The sequence below is a fragment of the Polistes fuscatus genome, unplaced genomic scaffold, assembly GCF_010416935.1.
Source record: "Polistes fuscatus isolate 324 unplaced genomic scaffold, CU_Pfus_HIC Scaffold5, whole genome shotgun sequence".
Classification (NCBI taxonomy): domain Eukaryota; kingdom Metazoa; phylum Arthropoda; class Insecta; order Hymenoptera; family Vespidae; genus Polistes; species Polistes fuscatus.
This window is the reverse complement of record NW_025113129.1, coordinates 986,605-1,001,772: the sequence shown is the minus strand read 5'-3', so window position 1 is coordinate 1,001,772 and position 15,168 is coordinate 986,605. Positions and strand designations below refer to the sequence as shown.

Sequence of the window (15,168 nt, the reverse complement as noted above, 5' to 3'; positions counted from 1 at the left end):
TTAATAACACTTAGTAATTTCACAATGAATAGTAAGAATCTCAAAAAATACTTTTTACTAATTGTAAAAATAAAAAAACACAAATACTATTTATATAATCGTGCGCGTTAATTTTTTTAATTAAGAAATTATTTTCGAAAGAAATTATTTCTTATTTATTTAATTGTTCATAATATATATATTTTTTTTAATGTTAAAATTGTAATATTATATTTTTATTTTTTAATGAAAAATGTATGTGTAAAAGATTTTAAACGGACTGATAGAACCATGGTCAAATTGTTTCGAGACATCACTTAAATTTATCCATTTGACCCCCATTTGATGGAATGAAAGAATAGTTACATAAATACACGAACAAAGAAAAGGAAAGAATTAAATCTGTATGACATAATCATGCGATCATTACACTATAATCGTAACGAATTCTCCTTGAAATTCGTTACAGTAAATGTTTAATTATTTATTGGTGTACTTATCTATATAAATAATAATAAAAATATCTTTTATATTTTCATCTGTATAATGAGATTATTTATTATTTCTTACGTATTTAAATCTAAATATATAACTGAAATAATTTGTAAAATATTGTTTCATTTATTATATATATAAATTTTTATTATTGAATTTAATATTATTATATGTGTATTTAATATTTTAATATTTTTCAAGTGATAATAAATTAATTTAAACTTCTTTTTATGTTTTAATAATATGTACAAACTAATTTGATTGCTAGTTAACCAAAATTATAACAAATGTTTATATCCTTGTAAAAAAAAAGGTTCGATTTTTGATATTGCTTTAATGTTGTTTAAAAAAGCCTGTTGATTTAAATATCATAAATGTAAAACGTTTTAAGTTTAATCATACAGAAAAGATTGATTATAATTAAAGTAAATACATATAATTTATTTTTGTGTGCAATTTTTATATACTTTTATAGTATTATTATTTTTTAAAAATATCAAGATCTTGATTTCCAAATGAAGTGTATTAGAAATATATTTATTATTCAAGAAATATTGATCCCATAAAAATCTAACAAGCAGTTTCGGTACTGCTAAATAAAACTGTTAATAATTCTGGTTCAGATAAATTTCTCTTATATTTCTGAACCATATCCTGAATTTTTAATCTCCTTCTAACATGTGGCGGATGATAGCTATAAAAAGTAAAAGAATGTAATGAATTTGTAAAAAAAAATAAAATAAAGCATATATAACTACATAGAGATAATAATGAGTTACAATTTTATGAAATGAAAAAAAATATAATTTAGTTTTCAAACAAAAGAATTTACAATGAATCATGAAAAAATACCTCTATAATTACCTGTCATTATCAAGTCTTTTACGCCGACCCATATTTAATGCTGTTTGCCTAACAAGAGTACCTAATACTCTTCTAGATACAACCATGCCATCAATTAATGGAGTGGCTAAATTTATCCTAGAAGTTGGACCTTGTAATCTAACTCTCATGAGTCCACTAGCAAGAGACTGAAGAAAAATGACTTGTACATCAGTAGGTTGAACTGTTCTACAATATTCTAAGCCAGTATGCGTAAATGGTAGAAGATCTCCTATAAAATAAATGATAAATATTTTATTAAAAATATACGATATGAATATATATATAAATAAATAATTCATACCAATTGGAAAGTGAGTATAATCTTCCAAGCTTTCTAGCCATACCACCATAATCCTTGTATCTGTTTGTATTGGTAAAGCATGTTTTGTTGTTCTTCTTGGTCTAACAGGATCTGCACTTGAGGAACTAGGAGGACCTGAGCCTGAAAAACTTGATGGTTGCTTTTCAAAATCAAGCGACATCGTTCTTGCATTCTGCGGAATACTGCAGGAGCGAGACCCTCCACTTTCACTAATACTTCTCTCAAACCAAGCTACATTAATGCAAAATATGTTAAAATTATTAAAAACTAAATAACTAACACTATTATTTGATGAATTTTATGATACTTACACTGAGCACCATTACTAGTATCACTAGTATAACTAGCTTCTTCTAACGAATCTGAATTTGTCATTATAAATGATTGTGTTGGTACAACAAATGCAATTTCTGCACTAACATCAGCCCAATATAATACATGTGTATCACCATTATAAAGAGAACCACCATGATCATTAGTACTTGACTGCGAAACATTCATTTGTGGAGTTACTTTCCATGAGGTGTAAATATGACCAGTCCAACCGGCATGAGCAGAAACTGATACTGGCCAACCAAGTGAATTAAGAAATTCCAAAAAATTTGACGATACATTTTTTTCATTAAGCTGGAAAATATTAACATTTATTAACATATGTAATTTCTATGTAAAACGTTTATTTTTATTCCAGCAAGACATTAAGTTAAAAGAATACAAAATATTTTAAATTCTTACTACGTTGGATAATATTTCAGGTGCTGTTTTTTGACCTGGTTTGACATAAAATATATGAACGGTATCACAGGTTCTTGAACTAATATTATCTAATGTTTCCAAATCTGTACAAAATCCTGGAATAGTAGGATCTAAAGCAGTAAGAGTACCATTTCCAGACTCTTCGCTACCTCTATTTTCAATATTGAGAAAACCAAAATGACTTAAAAATAAACGAGCTGTTTGGAATTCATGACATATTTGTGGTGGTGCACATTCTTCAGTTTTTTCATCTATGTCTTTATTACTGACATCGTCATACTTTTTTTCTAGATTTATCTGACGTTCTAACAATTGTGATAACAACTCATGTTCGCTTCTAACTGATTCGTTATCGTTCATAACAGCCTCGAGACTAGGTATTGACTCATCTCTGTTTTAACATATTTGTTATATTTTTAAATTAGAATAGATTAGATTATAGATTAGATTAAAATAGAATATAGTATATTAGATTATATTATAATGCAGTTTTAAAAAAATTAGTGATAACAATACATACACTTTACAGTGAGGGATTCTATCAACATTGTCAGGGAAAAATTTTGGTTTATAATCCATTCTTGGTGCTGCTTCATTTAATGGTAATGGTCGACCAGGATTTGTATTAACACTTCTAATACTAGATCTATGTCGTGGCAAATGTCGTAGTTGTAGAGTCCATGCATGTCTACCAAATGGTCCACGTATTAAAACCGTTACTGTTGGTTGTGGATCCTGATCATTCCCAAGAGGTTCTTCTAATAAAGCTAAAATTGTTGCATTTTCAGCAACAAAGTAACGGAATCTTTCAACTGCTGCTTGTCGAGCAACACGACCACCAGTCCAACTATTGCAATGTCGAAGCAATGAAACTTCATCAAGTAAAGATGACAATGATTGTGCACCACAAGCACTGGGAAAATAACCAACCTAGCCAATAAGATAAATCACTCATTGTTTAATATCTAATAATTTCAATCTTATCATTTTATTACTATTGATAAATATTTATTATATTGATTAGAATCTATAAGATATAATAATATACCTGTTCTAATATTATTGTAAGAAGAGCTTCTGCAGCATCTCTTACGCGCATAGATGCTGGTTTTAATTCTTTTTCATCCTTCATTTTAATTGGTTCACCTGGTTTTCCAATACTTTTTGTACCTGATACTCCTAATTCTACTACTTCCAAGACTGTTGTTAAACAATCCTTATCCTGTAAAATTTTTTATTAATATATCATTTAGAACAAGTTGTATTATTGTATAAAAAAAAGATCAACCTGTAATAATTGAGAATGAGCAGCTAACCAGGTTGTTAAGCAACCAAATGCTGCTACAATAGAAGAATGTAAATCTTTGGAATGTGCCGGAGGAGGTCGCCAACATTGGTATGCTATATAATCGCATAACCATTTCACAGCTCGTTTGCATTCCAATGCATCTATAAAACAAAATAAACATTCTTGTTATAATTATGTTTGACTTTCAAAAATATTATGTTTTCTTTAACATCATTAAAATGTTTATCGAACCTGTAAGTTTCCTTGCTGCAAAAATATATATTAGAAATATATATGTATATATTAACAAATAAATCAATGATATAAATAGATATAATTTAATGTTAAATATTACCTGTTTCACGAATTCGTGTTCTTGCCAATCCTGATAACATTTCCAGCGCAGCCAAAGAAATGTTTAAATCTGTTTTCCATGAAGATATCAACCTGTGACAAACTAGATATGTGGCTCGCACAAAAAGAGCATGTGCCGAATCTGAAACATTATTTCATTTTAGTATGATTTACTACTTTGATAAAATTACGTAATGTGTGTGTGAGGGTTTTTTTTTATAATGAAATTGGATTTTTGATATAAGCAGGGTTGTGAAAAAAATACTTTTTTAAAAATATATTTTTGTGAAAGAATACAAATAAGAGGTAAGATGAACACAAAAACGATTACATTCCAGAGATCTGACAAGTAATAGCAGTACCAAGGTGAATAGTACTCGTATTTACCGAATGCAATGCATTCCTCTTGAAGAGTTGCTATATCAGAGGCATCACCGAGCGAACGTTGATCACTGGATATGCTTATTTGACTGGCTGAATCGCTGGTAACTATCAAGCGATGATGAGTACAATGGCAAATGCACAACAGAACACAATATGTAATAATAAAAAAGAATAACATTTCACAGAAGCATGTGTGAAGCAGGTACAATGAAAGGTGATATTAAGCACCATGCTTTCACTCTGCAATATCATACTGAGTTACAGTAATGTAGTATGTACAGGCTTTAAATAAATATCAATATAAAAAAATGTTACTTCTTGAATTAGATATAGCAGTAGCTCTTGCTACTCTCTATTAGCGTAAACCAAACTAATTTTTATAATTTTATATATGTATATAAGTACATATATATTTATTTACTTATTTATTTGTTACCAAAATGTAACTCAGGACAGTGCATTTAAGATTGATATTTTGAAGCTAACATTTCTTTAACAAACCTGAAGATAATAAATTAACTGATGTATCGTTTGGCACTGCATCTGGTTGTGTAACTTGTTCAACTTCCTCTGCTGCAGCAGAATCTTGTACGCTTAGTAAAAGACCGCCTAAAAATAAAATATATATACATATAAATATTATAAAATAATATTTCTCTAGAAAGGAATTATTTTTTATAATTTACCAAGAAGCATATGAGTATTTTGCGGATCAGTTTCCACTTGTAATGCATTAATAAGCAAGTTCATCAATCTTGATTTTAATTGTGCGAAAGTTACTTGAGTTTTTTCAGATGTGTTTGGAAATGTTGGAAGTTCTTTAATAGGGAGATTCTACACACAATATTTTAAAATTAAATAACATATTTATGATATATGATAAATATCATTAAGAATTACCTGAAAGTGTAAGGGTAATGCTAACATCGATATAAGTAAATGTATTGAAGCTCTTCTTAAATCTGGTTTTGAAACAATATTAGATTTTAATTTTAAATCTTTCTCAGGGAGTACAAGTTCCAAGGCAGATAATACTGCAGGTACTAACACTTGTACACCATTCAAGTCTAAGCGAAATAAATCAGATGAATTCAAAAGGATGTATGCTAATGTTTCACCGCACTCTCTTGTCTGTAAAATATATAAGGAAACATATAAATTATAATTATTCATAATAATTTAAAATAAATTATAAATAACAAAGATACTTACATCATCTAATTTCAAACCATGATGCATTGCTTGATAAAATCTAGCTAAATAAACAGGTAATATTTCTTCTCCAGTTTTTTTGGCACAAAAAATTCTACAGAGTGCACCCATAGCTTCTGCTCTGCCTGATTCATAACGATCTATACAAAGTGTAGGAGGTACTTCACTAACAGTTTCTTGTAATGAGCTTGGACCATCTACAAGTACTGAGGATGGACGTTTTGATGCTCCTGATGGCTCTAAAAAATAAAATATTATATATTATTAAAAAAGTACAATAGAAGCTTCTAATATAAGAAGAGAAAAAATAAATACGTGGTAAATTTTGTGACCATCCGTTTGTTCCTATAAAAGCAGCTTCGAACAACCATTCTCCAAAAAGATGCAATATACTATTACACTTTGGTCTTCCTGGTGCTAAAGGAGGTCGAATATCTTGACCAAGTGAGGTCATAGCTATAATTATAAAACATATCATTTTATTATTAAATCTATTTGATAGTAAAATCACAGTATCATGCAATATCTTACAAGTTGTACTAGATGCTGACGATGGTCCTGAATTCGATATTAACATTGGGGGTGTACTAGACACACGACTGGTTGTTAAACTAATCAAAGAAGCTTTTGGTATTCCTGTATAATCAAAGCAACAAAATTAAAATAAATAGTAGATTATTGTTAAATATTATTCCATTTTTACATTAACTTCCACATGGAAGACTTCTTTTCTGCTCTTGCAATAATACAAAGGAAAGAATATAAAGATAACAGATGAAATGATATACAAGTTGAAAATAGCATAAGATATATGATAGCAAGGAAAAGTATAAGATGCTGAATACCCTTAGTAACCGCAGAAGGTGTAACACTGAAACTTTTGGCAAGTCGGCGTTGTGTTGGAGGTGTAGGGGAGGGTTGTGGTTGATCCTTGCCACTTGATCTGTCCCACCCAACACCTATGTTTCCATTATTATTGCTTCCAGATGCAATGTTGGATACACAACATTCTTCCCAGCAACATGCTTGTGAAACTCCTAAAACAATTGTGTGAATGTGCACCCACCACCTATGAGTGATCAAATTGTTAAGCAACTACTTGTGCTCTACAAAATGTTTGCAGAAAAAGAAATTATTAACATAAAGAAATAATAAATATTGTATGAAAGTAGTAATATATATTTATATATATAAGATATTTCTAAACTATACAGAGATATTTGTACACGCCCAAAATTTATTATTTAGTTTGATTGACCGAAAAGTTCAACTTACCAAGAAATGCATCAACTTGTCCAGCTATTCCTTTTATAGCTTTCAAAAATATTTGTGGCAATCCTTGTAGACATGGATGTTGACAAGGATCTATAACATTTGGGCTAGCAATAGCATATTGGAAAAATGCTTGAGTTTGTGATACTACAGCTGGTCTACATAAATCCACAGGATCTCCAATAGTTCGTAAAAGTCTGTACCATGCTTGTGCAACAGCTTCCTCTGACATAGTTGGTGGCACTAGTTGTGCATCTTCTTCGCCTAAAAATAAATTATTAATAATATCTTAGTACGTATACCTATATTATGCAAAATTAATTGAATAAAAATCTACTAACTTATTTTTAATTCTGGAAACATCGGTCCATACATGATTTGTAAAAGTCGTGCTGTAAGTGCTAGGCACACACGATTCCATTGTTCTATTAAAGCTAATCTGTGTCGCCAACGCAGACATGACTCTCGTAATGTACGCCATAAAGGTGGAGCAGGGAAATTACGTTCACAAGCTACCAACCATACCTGAAATAAAAGTTTCAAAATTAATATATTTATTTTTCATACGATAAAATGATTAGTACGTAATAAAATTCTAAATACCTCTAATAGTACACCAAGTACTCTTTCGCATAACTGTTCACCAGCATCTTCCCTTGTTGCTGGTGGTGCTAATAATGCATCATTAATTCCAATAAGAAATAGTAATAAACTTTCCCAAGTTTCTCTTTCTAATGATGCTGGACCTCTTGCAATTTGTTGAAGTGTTCTAAGCACTCTATGGCATAATACAGCTTGTCTGTTTATAGTATCACTTCCTACAAATATATGTATATATATAATTATTAATCCTACAGATACATAATGACATGAAATAAAAAGTCCAGAGTCGTTGTTTCTAAAAATAAAAGTATTAATACTGTATTACTTATTACCTAAATCCTGATATAAAAATGGCCAGACTATGAAAAGAGAAGAGGATCAAATATATAAGTGGAAGAATATTAAATCTAAAGAAATATATTTACATATATGAATAAATAGAAGAAATAGTGTTTTTAAAATGATAATTTTTACCTTCTCCTTTTCGAGGAATAAATAAATTATGAAAATGACTTATAATTTTTCTAGCATAGAAATTTGGATCATCTATAATCGGTCTTGGTACAGAAATTTTTGGTGTAGAATATAATGCGGATAGCCATTCACAATATACATTAACACAATCTCTAACGGTATCATGTTCAGCCAAAGGTAAAGAAAGACCATAACAAATAACTTCCATACACCATTGTACTTCTTTATCGGTGCATAATGGACTAGGTTCAGCTGCTTGAGTAATTCCAAGATTAGCAGCTAGTTGACGTACTATAGATAATGCGACTTCTTTTCCTGCTCCAGGTGAAAACTTTTCTAGTACACTTTGACTTTCTTCTGAACCTTGCTGAATCAGAATGCTTAAAGAAGCCCATTCTGAATACATTCCTCCTTGGGAATCCTGTAATAATATAATATTATATATAAATATTACTGAATAGTTTGAAATATTTTATGATTGATTGATACTTACTTTATGATTGACTCTATTGAATACGCCTAAATTCATAGATTATTGTATACTATACATTCAAAAATTATTCTTAGTTCAACTTAACAAAATCAATGACTTTGTTTGATGCACTCCCATGAACATTGTTCACTTCATATAATATGTATTTATATTGTACGTTTTAAGATCATACATTATCTTATTCATTTCCAATGTCAAGAAAAAATGCAATAAAATTATCTTTTATTTATATTACTTATTAATTATGTTGTCAATGTCAAACCTAATTATAAAGAAATTAACATATTTTCTTTAATTGATATTAATCAAAATATTAATATATATTTATTTTTAACCTATATGTCTCCAATAGAATTAAAACACAAAATACATGATATATACATAAATATATGTATAATGTGTATGCATATATCAAAAAGTTGCCAAAAATACTGAGGTTAGACAATATCACAGAAAAGATAATTAACTTTTTTTTATAATACCTCTCTCTCTCTTATAACATAGTAACAAAACTCAAAGGATTATTTTTAACAAAATCATACATCTTATATCACTGAATATTGATTTTTTCTTCTAAAATAAATTAATATCCTTAAATTTATATTAAATACTACACTGTTTTACACCATTTTACAATACCCAACTAAAATACAACGATGTAAGTAAAGTTCTAGTTTAGAAAACTCTACAATATTAATTCTCCAGTTTATAGGTGGCGCAGTGACGCACTGGTAAAATATTCATTGCATTGACAGTAGCTTTTGAGGTTATATCATTTCTGGATATAAAGACAGCGATCTTAGTAAAATTGAAAGTTTTATTATATTTATCTTTCCATGTAATATGTCGTAAACCTTATAGAAATTAGAATAACGAGATGGATTTAAAAACGTTACATGTAATAACATAAGACATTATAAATTGTAAAATATTTTACAAATTATATTACAAGTTCTTAAAATAAAACTATAATTATTTTTTTCTTATAGACCAAATAGAGACTTAAGATCATTAAGCGTTAATTTTGAATTAATTTTGTTGTTTTCACCACTTAATACGTTTTGAGATATTGCTATCTTTTTGTCTTGCAAGTGTTTGATACGCTCTTCTATAGTATCTTTACAAATAAACCTATAAAAACAAAAATTATTATGACATATATATAATTTTAAAATACATTTCAATTAAAAAATAAAAGTAAAGATATTTACTTATAAATGAATACATCTTTTTTCTGGCCAAATCGATATACTCTATCTTGTGCTTGAGACTCTAGCTGTGGATTCCAATGAATGTCGATAAGTAACAAATGATTTCCTCCTACAAGGTTTAATCCAACTCCACCAGCGGTGAGTGAAAGTAACAAAATTTTTGGATCTTCATTTGGATTATTGAAAGATTCTATTATGCTCTAACAAATATGTCACATGTATAAAGACTTATATTATGAATGGATTTAAAAGTATATCAATTATAAATAAAATAAGAATAATCCCTTACTTGTCGACTTTTAATAGGAACTCTGCCTGAAAATTCAGTAAACGTAGCCCCTTTTATCGCAGATAAATGAGATCCAATAATATCAAACATGCTTGACCATTGCGAAACAATTATAAGTTTATCTTTCTTTTCTATAACTTCTTTTACCACATTAAATAGTGCTTTCATCTATATCAAAATAATATAAAATTTACATAATAAATTCAATCTATATGTTTAATACAATTAATTGCTATGTAAAAACCTATACATTATAATATAATAATTTTTAATTATTTATATACTCACGTCGTATAAAAAAACAATTACTTACTTTGGAACTCAACCGATCTGATTCAAATACTGGATTTGTAGAAGTAAGTAAATTTTTTGAGACTCTTTGGTCAATACCTATCTCTTTGTTATTTATATCTTGATTTTCTTCATTGTCGTACAGTGACATATTATTTACACGCGATATAATATCTTCATTATTTTCATCTACTATTCCACTTTGTTCCAAATCATTTTGATCCAACATAGCATGAATTAATGATGGATGACAACATATTTGGCGGAGACGCAATAAAAGTACCAAAATTTCATGTGATTTAACATCGGCATGGAGTGACAATAATTTATTTTGAGCATTTGTAAATTGTGTTTTTTTATCTACAAAATAAATAATATATTTATTATACGTTATTAAAAAAAACATTATAATTTTTTAATATATCTTATAAATATATATTCATTCAAAATAGAACTTACTTGGGTTTGACAAAAAAGTTGGCTTATCGTATAATCCAGATTCTAAATCTGTCATGTGATCTTTTTCTGCCCTCTGCGCTAAAAATTGTGCAAAAAGCGTGCGAGAATATATTAAAACTTTTTCGTAAACTAATTTTTCTTGTGGATCAAGGTTTACTTCAATTTCTTTGATACTCTTATTAGGTAAGCTTTCAAGAGCACCTTGCGCTTGAAGTTCTTGTTTTGTTCTTCGAAGCATAAGACTTTTCATAAGTGTTGCTAATCGTTGATGACCAGCAGCATTTTTATTGTCTACCCAACGTTTCCATACACGAATATCATCGAAAGGAGAACATTTCAAAAATTTCAATAAAGAATATAAATCCATTTCCTTATTTTGTATAGGTGTTCCGGTAAGTGTCCATCTTTTATCTGCTAAAAGACCACACACTGCTTGAGATGCTTGACTTTTATGATTTCTTATACAGTGTGCTTCATCCAAAATGATTCTTTTCCAATGAATCTAAAAATAATTAATTAAAATTTAAATATAATATATATATATGTGTGTGTGTGCTTTAATGAAATTATGGATATCATCATATTGCACATATATCATAATTATACCTTATATGTTGTAGACATGGTTTTAAACTCACGGGATAATATATTGTATGTTGTAATAACAACATCATACTTTGCCAAACGTTTAGATATTTTTTCTCTATTATTACCATGGTAAACTTCTACTGACAATATACCTTTTCTACATTTACTTTTAATTTCATTTTCCCATTGTGATAATAACGAAGCCGGGCACACAACCAATGTTCCACCTTTAGAAGCTTAAAATAAAAAGTTTTATTTTAAAAACATACCAAAATATGTAATTTATGATTTCGTAAATTAATCATATTTGGAAACTTAATACTTTTAATTACAATTAATAAATAAATATACTTTACATACTTGTAGGTTTATTTGAAGTATACCATTCATCATCACTCTCTGAATCATCTTGATTGAGAGTTGCCATGATTAAAGAGATCATTGTTAAAGTTTTACCCAGGCCCATATCATCAGCTGAATATTTTCATAAAAAAAGATACATTAATGATAATGTATTAGTACAGAATACAAAATGCAAATTAAAAATTATAATTATTAATCAACAATAATGTATGATTAATACCTAATACACCACCAGGTGGTCGTTTTTTCTCTCTCCACATAAGCCATGCTAATGCATGCTGTTGATGTGGCATTAGTTTAACTTTTAAACCAGGTGGATCTTCCGCTTTTGCATCTTCTGAAGGTTGAGCTACAAGCGATCCATGCAAATCCTGTAATCTTTCCGCTGTTAAAGTAAATTCACGGTTTAAGGTTTCTTGTGCCTTTTTACCCAATTTCTTTGATTCTATAGTTTCTGCATATTTTACAGGTTCCGTATAAAAATATTCAGATTCAGATTCAGATTGCAGATATTTCATTTGATTAGACGATAAGAAAGATTTCTCTTCTTCTTCTTTATCATTAAGTATAATTTGTTCATTTACTTGTTTAATAGGTTGTATTAAAGGTGTTCTTTCTAATTTTTCTTGAACCTCCTTCATTTCTTTTTCTTGCAATATAATATTTTCTTGCAATTTTTTTCCTTTGTCTGGTAATAAATCTAGATTTGCAGTATTAAGTAATAACTAAAAGTACAAAACATTTTGAAATTAGTATAAAATATTACAAATGCATAAAATATATTTTTTTACCTTTGTTTTATCTATTTGGTTTTGTAGATGCTGTAATTTACAAGTAAGGAGAGCTCTTTTTTGAGCTACTAGTGGATCTATATTTCCAACTCCAATTTCCTGTTTTGCAAAAGATATTGCCTCTTCGCTGCTTCTACCATTTGGTAAATAATCTAAAAGTTAATATCACGATTTTTATTATTAATCTCTTTTTTTATTCGTTTTTTCTGTAAGTGTTTATATTAAATCTATGAAAATCTAAAGTTGTTATTAATGTAGGATTTAAAAAATTTTTCTATTCTAGAAACAGCTATTACATTTGCTTATATGAAAAACGCCTTTATCCTTCTATCTTAGAAATATCTATTTATACTTAACTACAAGAAAAACATTATATATTCGGCAATAATCGTCTCTTACCTTTACACTTATTCACACCTTTACTTATGATTTTTTTCTAATCCCACATTAATAAGAATGTAAAGAAATAAAAAATGTATGTTAGTTATCTTTTCTAAAACAATAATATGAATAATATTACATAAATGAGTTGTAGTACCTAAGTCTGAATCTGAATCAATATCACAATGAGTTAAATCCACAATAGATAGTTCTTTGTCTTCTGGACGAGTAAAATCAACCATAGATAGTTCATTGTCTTGTCGATTAGTATTAATTTCTTCTTTTTCTGATAAGTTTTTCTCGTCATTATCCAACTTCTGTTCTGAATTCTCAGATTCATTAGTATCATTAATATCAACAGAATCATTAATAGAATCAAAACTCTTTCCAAATTTGGATTCTTTTACATTATCCTTTGAATAATCGTGCGTAACATCTTTCCTTTTATAATTTTCAGCATTTTTAGAAGAAGTCGGCTTAGAATCATCTGTTAAATTAAGTCAAAATAAAAGATCCTTTAAAGCTTCAATTTGTAATCATTAATAGATATTTGTATACAGAATGTTTCGTAATTGGTAGTACAAGCAAATAGGAGATGATTCTATATGAAAAACTAAGTCAATAACGTAGAATAAAATTTGTTCACATAAGACTTCGATTTCAAGAAAAATAAGTTGGTAAAAATTTGTTGAGTATGCATACATATTCTGTATAAATTGTACATAAAATATACCATCTGAAATATTATCGGCTTCTGATTCTGATTTTGAATCAGATAACTTTTCATCAACATCGCTAATACTTTCATTATCTGAATAAATTATACGGTGCTTCTTTAAATTCTTCCTTACTCTGTTCTCATAAATTGGTGAAGAATGTAAGTCCAATGATTTCCTTTGAACATGAAAATAGATTATAATTATAAGAGATTTTGTGTTGATCAATGTAATGATTAAAGACATGTAATATAATACAATACAAGGGACGCGCGGTGCATACAATGAAAAAGTCATAATTTTTAACTGTACAAAGCAGATAATACTATTTATTCATGCAAATCTTATTTTTTCTACAGTTTACATTTTACGATGCTCTTACAAGAGATCATACAATGATCATATAATTAAGTTATTATTAATACTTATATACTCACCTTTCCATTGAAATAGATTCATCTTGGTCACTACTGTCAATAAAAATATCTTGTCTTATACTCGTAGATGTTATACCATCATCACTATCTAAAATAACTGATGAATTATCTTCACTGAAACTAATGGAAGTATTTTTCCACATTTTCAACAAAAAAATTGATAAATAAAAATTATTTATTATATTAAATTATTTAAAAGTACTATAAAGAGTGCTGTTTCGATGAATTCGTAATAAGATCAAATAATAAATTGCTTCTATATAACGTATCAACTTTTCTCAAAAAACCTGTATGTTTCAAATTGTCCAATCACGTTTTCGGCCTTTTGTGGTAAGTTAAAGTCTATGAAAAAAAACTTTAATAGATCCGTTTTTGTTATGGATTTAAAGCACGCAACGTCTCGAACAATGTCAATGAGTATAAACAAACGTCGAAACCATGCAGACTACATAAGAAGTATGGAGAGTAAAGGTAAAGAGAATCATCTTATGTGGGAGAAAATTTGAAAAAGTGTCCAGCGTATGCTATAAATAACAGTTCAAAAACCTTCCAGAATGGCGCTGATGTAGATAAAGGGTATGGTATGAATGTAGCAATTGTAGACGAATTGAAGTATGCGGAAGTTTTTCTTTCCTTGTTTATTTTTCAATCTTACTCTAATAATATCTGGCGCTACTTTTAAAATTTTCCCTGATGCTAATGTGGCGCCACCCTAATTTAATGCATTTGATGGACACTTTTTATATACCCATCGAATCGACGCACTCTCTAGTGGCAATAGAAATCATCTTTCATACTGCATATAAGTAGACACATTTATAGCACTGCGATCGTTTTCCTTGATATAGCTTCGTTCATGTGACGGTCAGGGGTCGATAGATGCAACTTCTGATCGCCGATTGGAATAGGTCGATAAAGGTTACTAAATAACCATAACCCGGGCAATATACGAAATAACAGGTCATTCTATTACAATCTTCCACGTGCTAGACTTAACTTTTCAGCCCTTCAATACGTAGTAGACACAGTAAATTTCTATTATATATAAGTATTACTTCCATTTATTCCGTATAAGTATGAAAAAAAGTATAAATAGTAGTATTTTATTTTATATAAGTAGTATAA

At 28.6% G+C, this 15,168-nt stretch overlaps 2 protein-coding genes across 6 annotated transcripts; both read right to left on the bottom strand.

Annotated features, from left to right (window-relative positions):
• Positions 1-685: 685 nt before the first annotated feature.
• On the bottom strand, positions 686-9,268 carry LOC122521872 (ral GTPase-activating protein subunit beta). Of its 5 annotated transcripts, XM_043642585.1 has the most exons (25): positions 9,000-9,268; positions 8,518-8,779; positions 8,025-8,445; positions 7,883-7,909; positions 7,551-7,765; positions 7,289-7,472; positions 6,951-7,211; positions 6,521-6,712; positions 6,207-6,311; positions 5,991-6,131; positions 5,676-5,914; positions 5,364-5,594; positions 5,150-5,297; positions 4,965-5,072; positions 4,467-4,568; positions 4,081-4,221; positions 3,978-3,992; positions 3,726-3,886; positions 3,486-3,659; positions 2,958-3,367; positions 2,417-2,828; positions 1,993-2,308; positions 1,661-1,912; positions 1,339-1,588; positions 686-1,168 (listed from the first exon to the last, which is right to left on the bottom strand). In XM_043642585.1, exons 2-25 carry the CDS (start codon positions 8,551-8,553, stop codon positions 1,045-1,047), a joined length of 4,665 nt encoding a protein of 1,554 aa, XP_043498520.1. In that variant the 5' UTR covers positions 8,554-8,779; positions 9,000-9,268; the 3' UTR covers positions 686-1,044. The 5 variants fall into 5 exon arrangements, with proteins under 5 accessions (XP_043498520.1, XP_043498521.1, XP_043498523.1 ...); XM_043642586.1 differs by lacking the exon at positions 3,978-3,992; XM_043642588.1 differs by lacking the exon at positions 7,883-7,909.
• A 48-nt stretch (positions 9,269-9,316) lies between these two features.
• On the bottom strand, positions 9,317-14,524 carry LOC122521873 (transcription termination factor 2). The gene is made up of 12 exons (XM_043642591.1): positions 14,044-14,524; positions 13,624-13,784; positions 13,048-13,377; positions 12,510-12,661; positions 11,939-12,443; positions 11,716-11,829; positions 11,374-11,591; positions 10,768-11,269; positions 10,331-10,668; positions 10,018-10,185; positions 9,729-9,928; positions 9,317-9,648 (listed from the first exon to the last, which is right to left on the bottom strand). The coding sequence occupies exons 1-12, from the start codon at positions 14,184-14,186 to the stop codon at positions 9,501-9,503; spliced, it is 2,979 nt and encodes a 992-aa protein (XP_043498526.1). The 5' UTR covers positions 14,187-14,524; the 3' UTR covers positions 9,317-9,500.
• Positions 14,525-15,168: the final 644 nt, after the last annotated feature.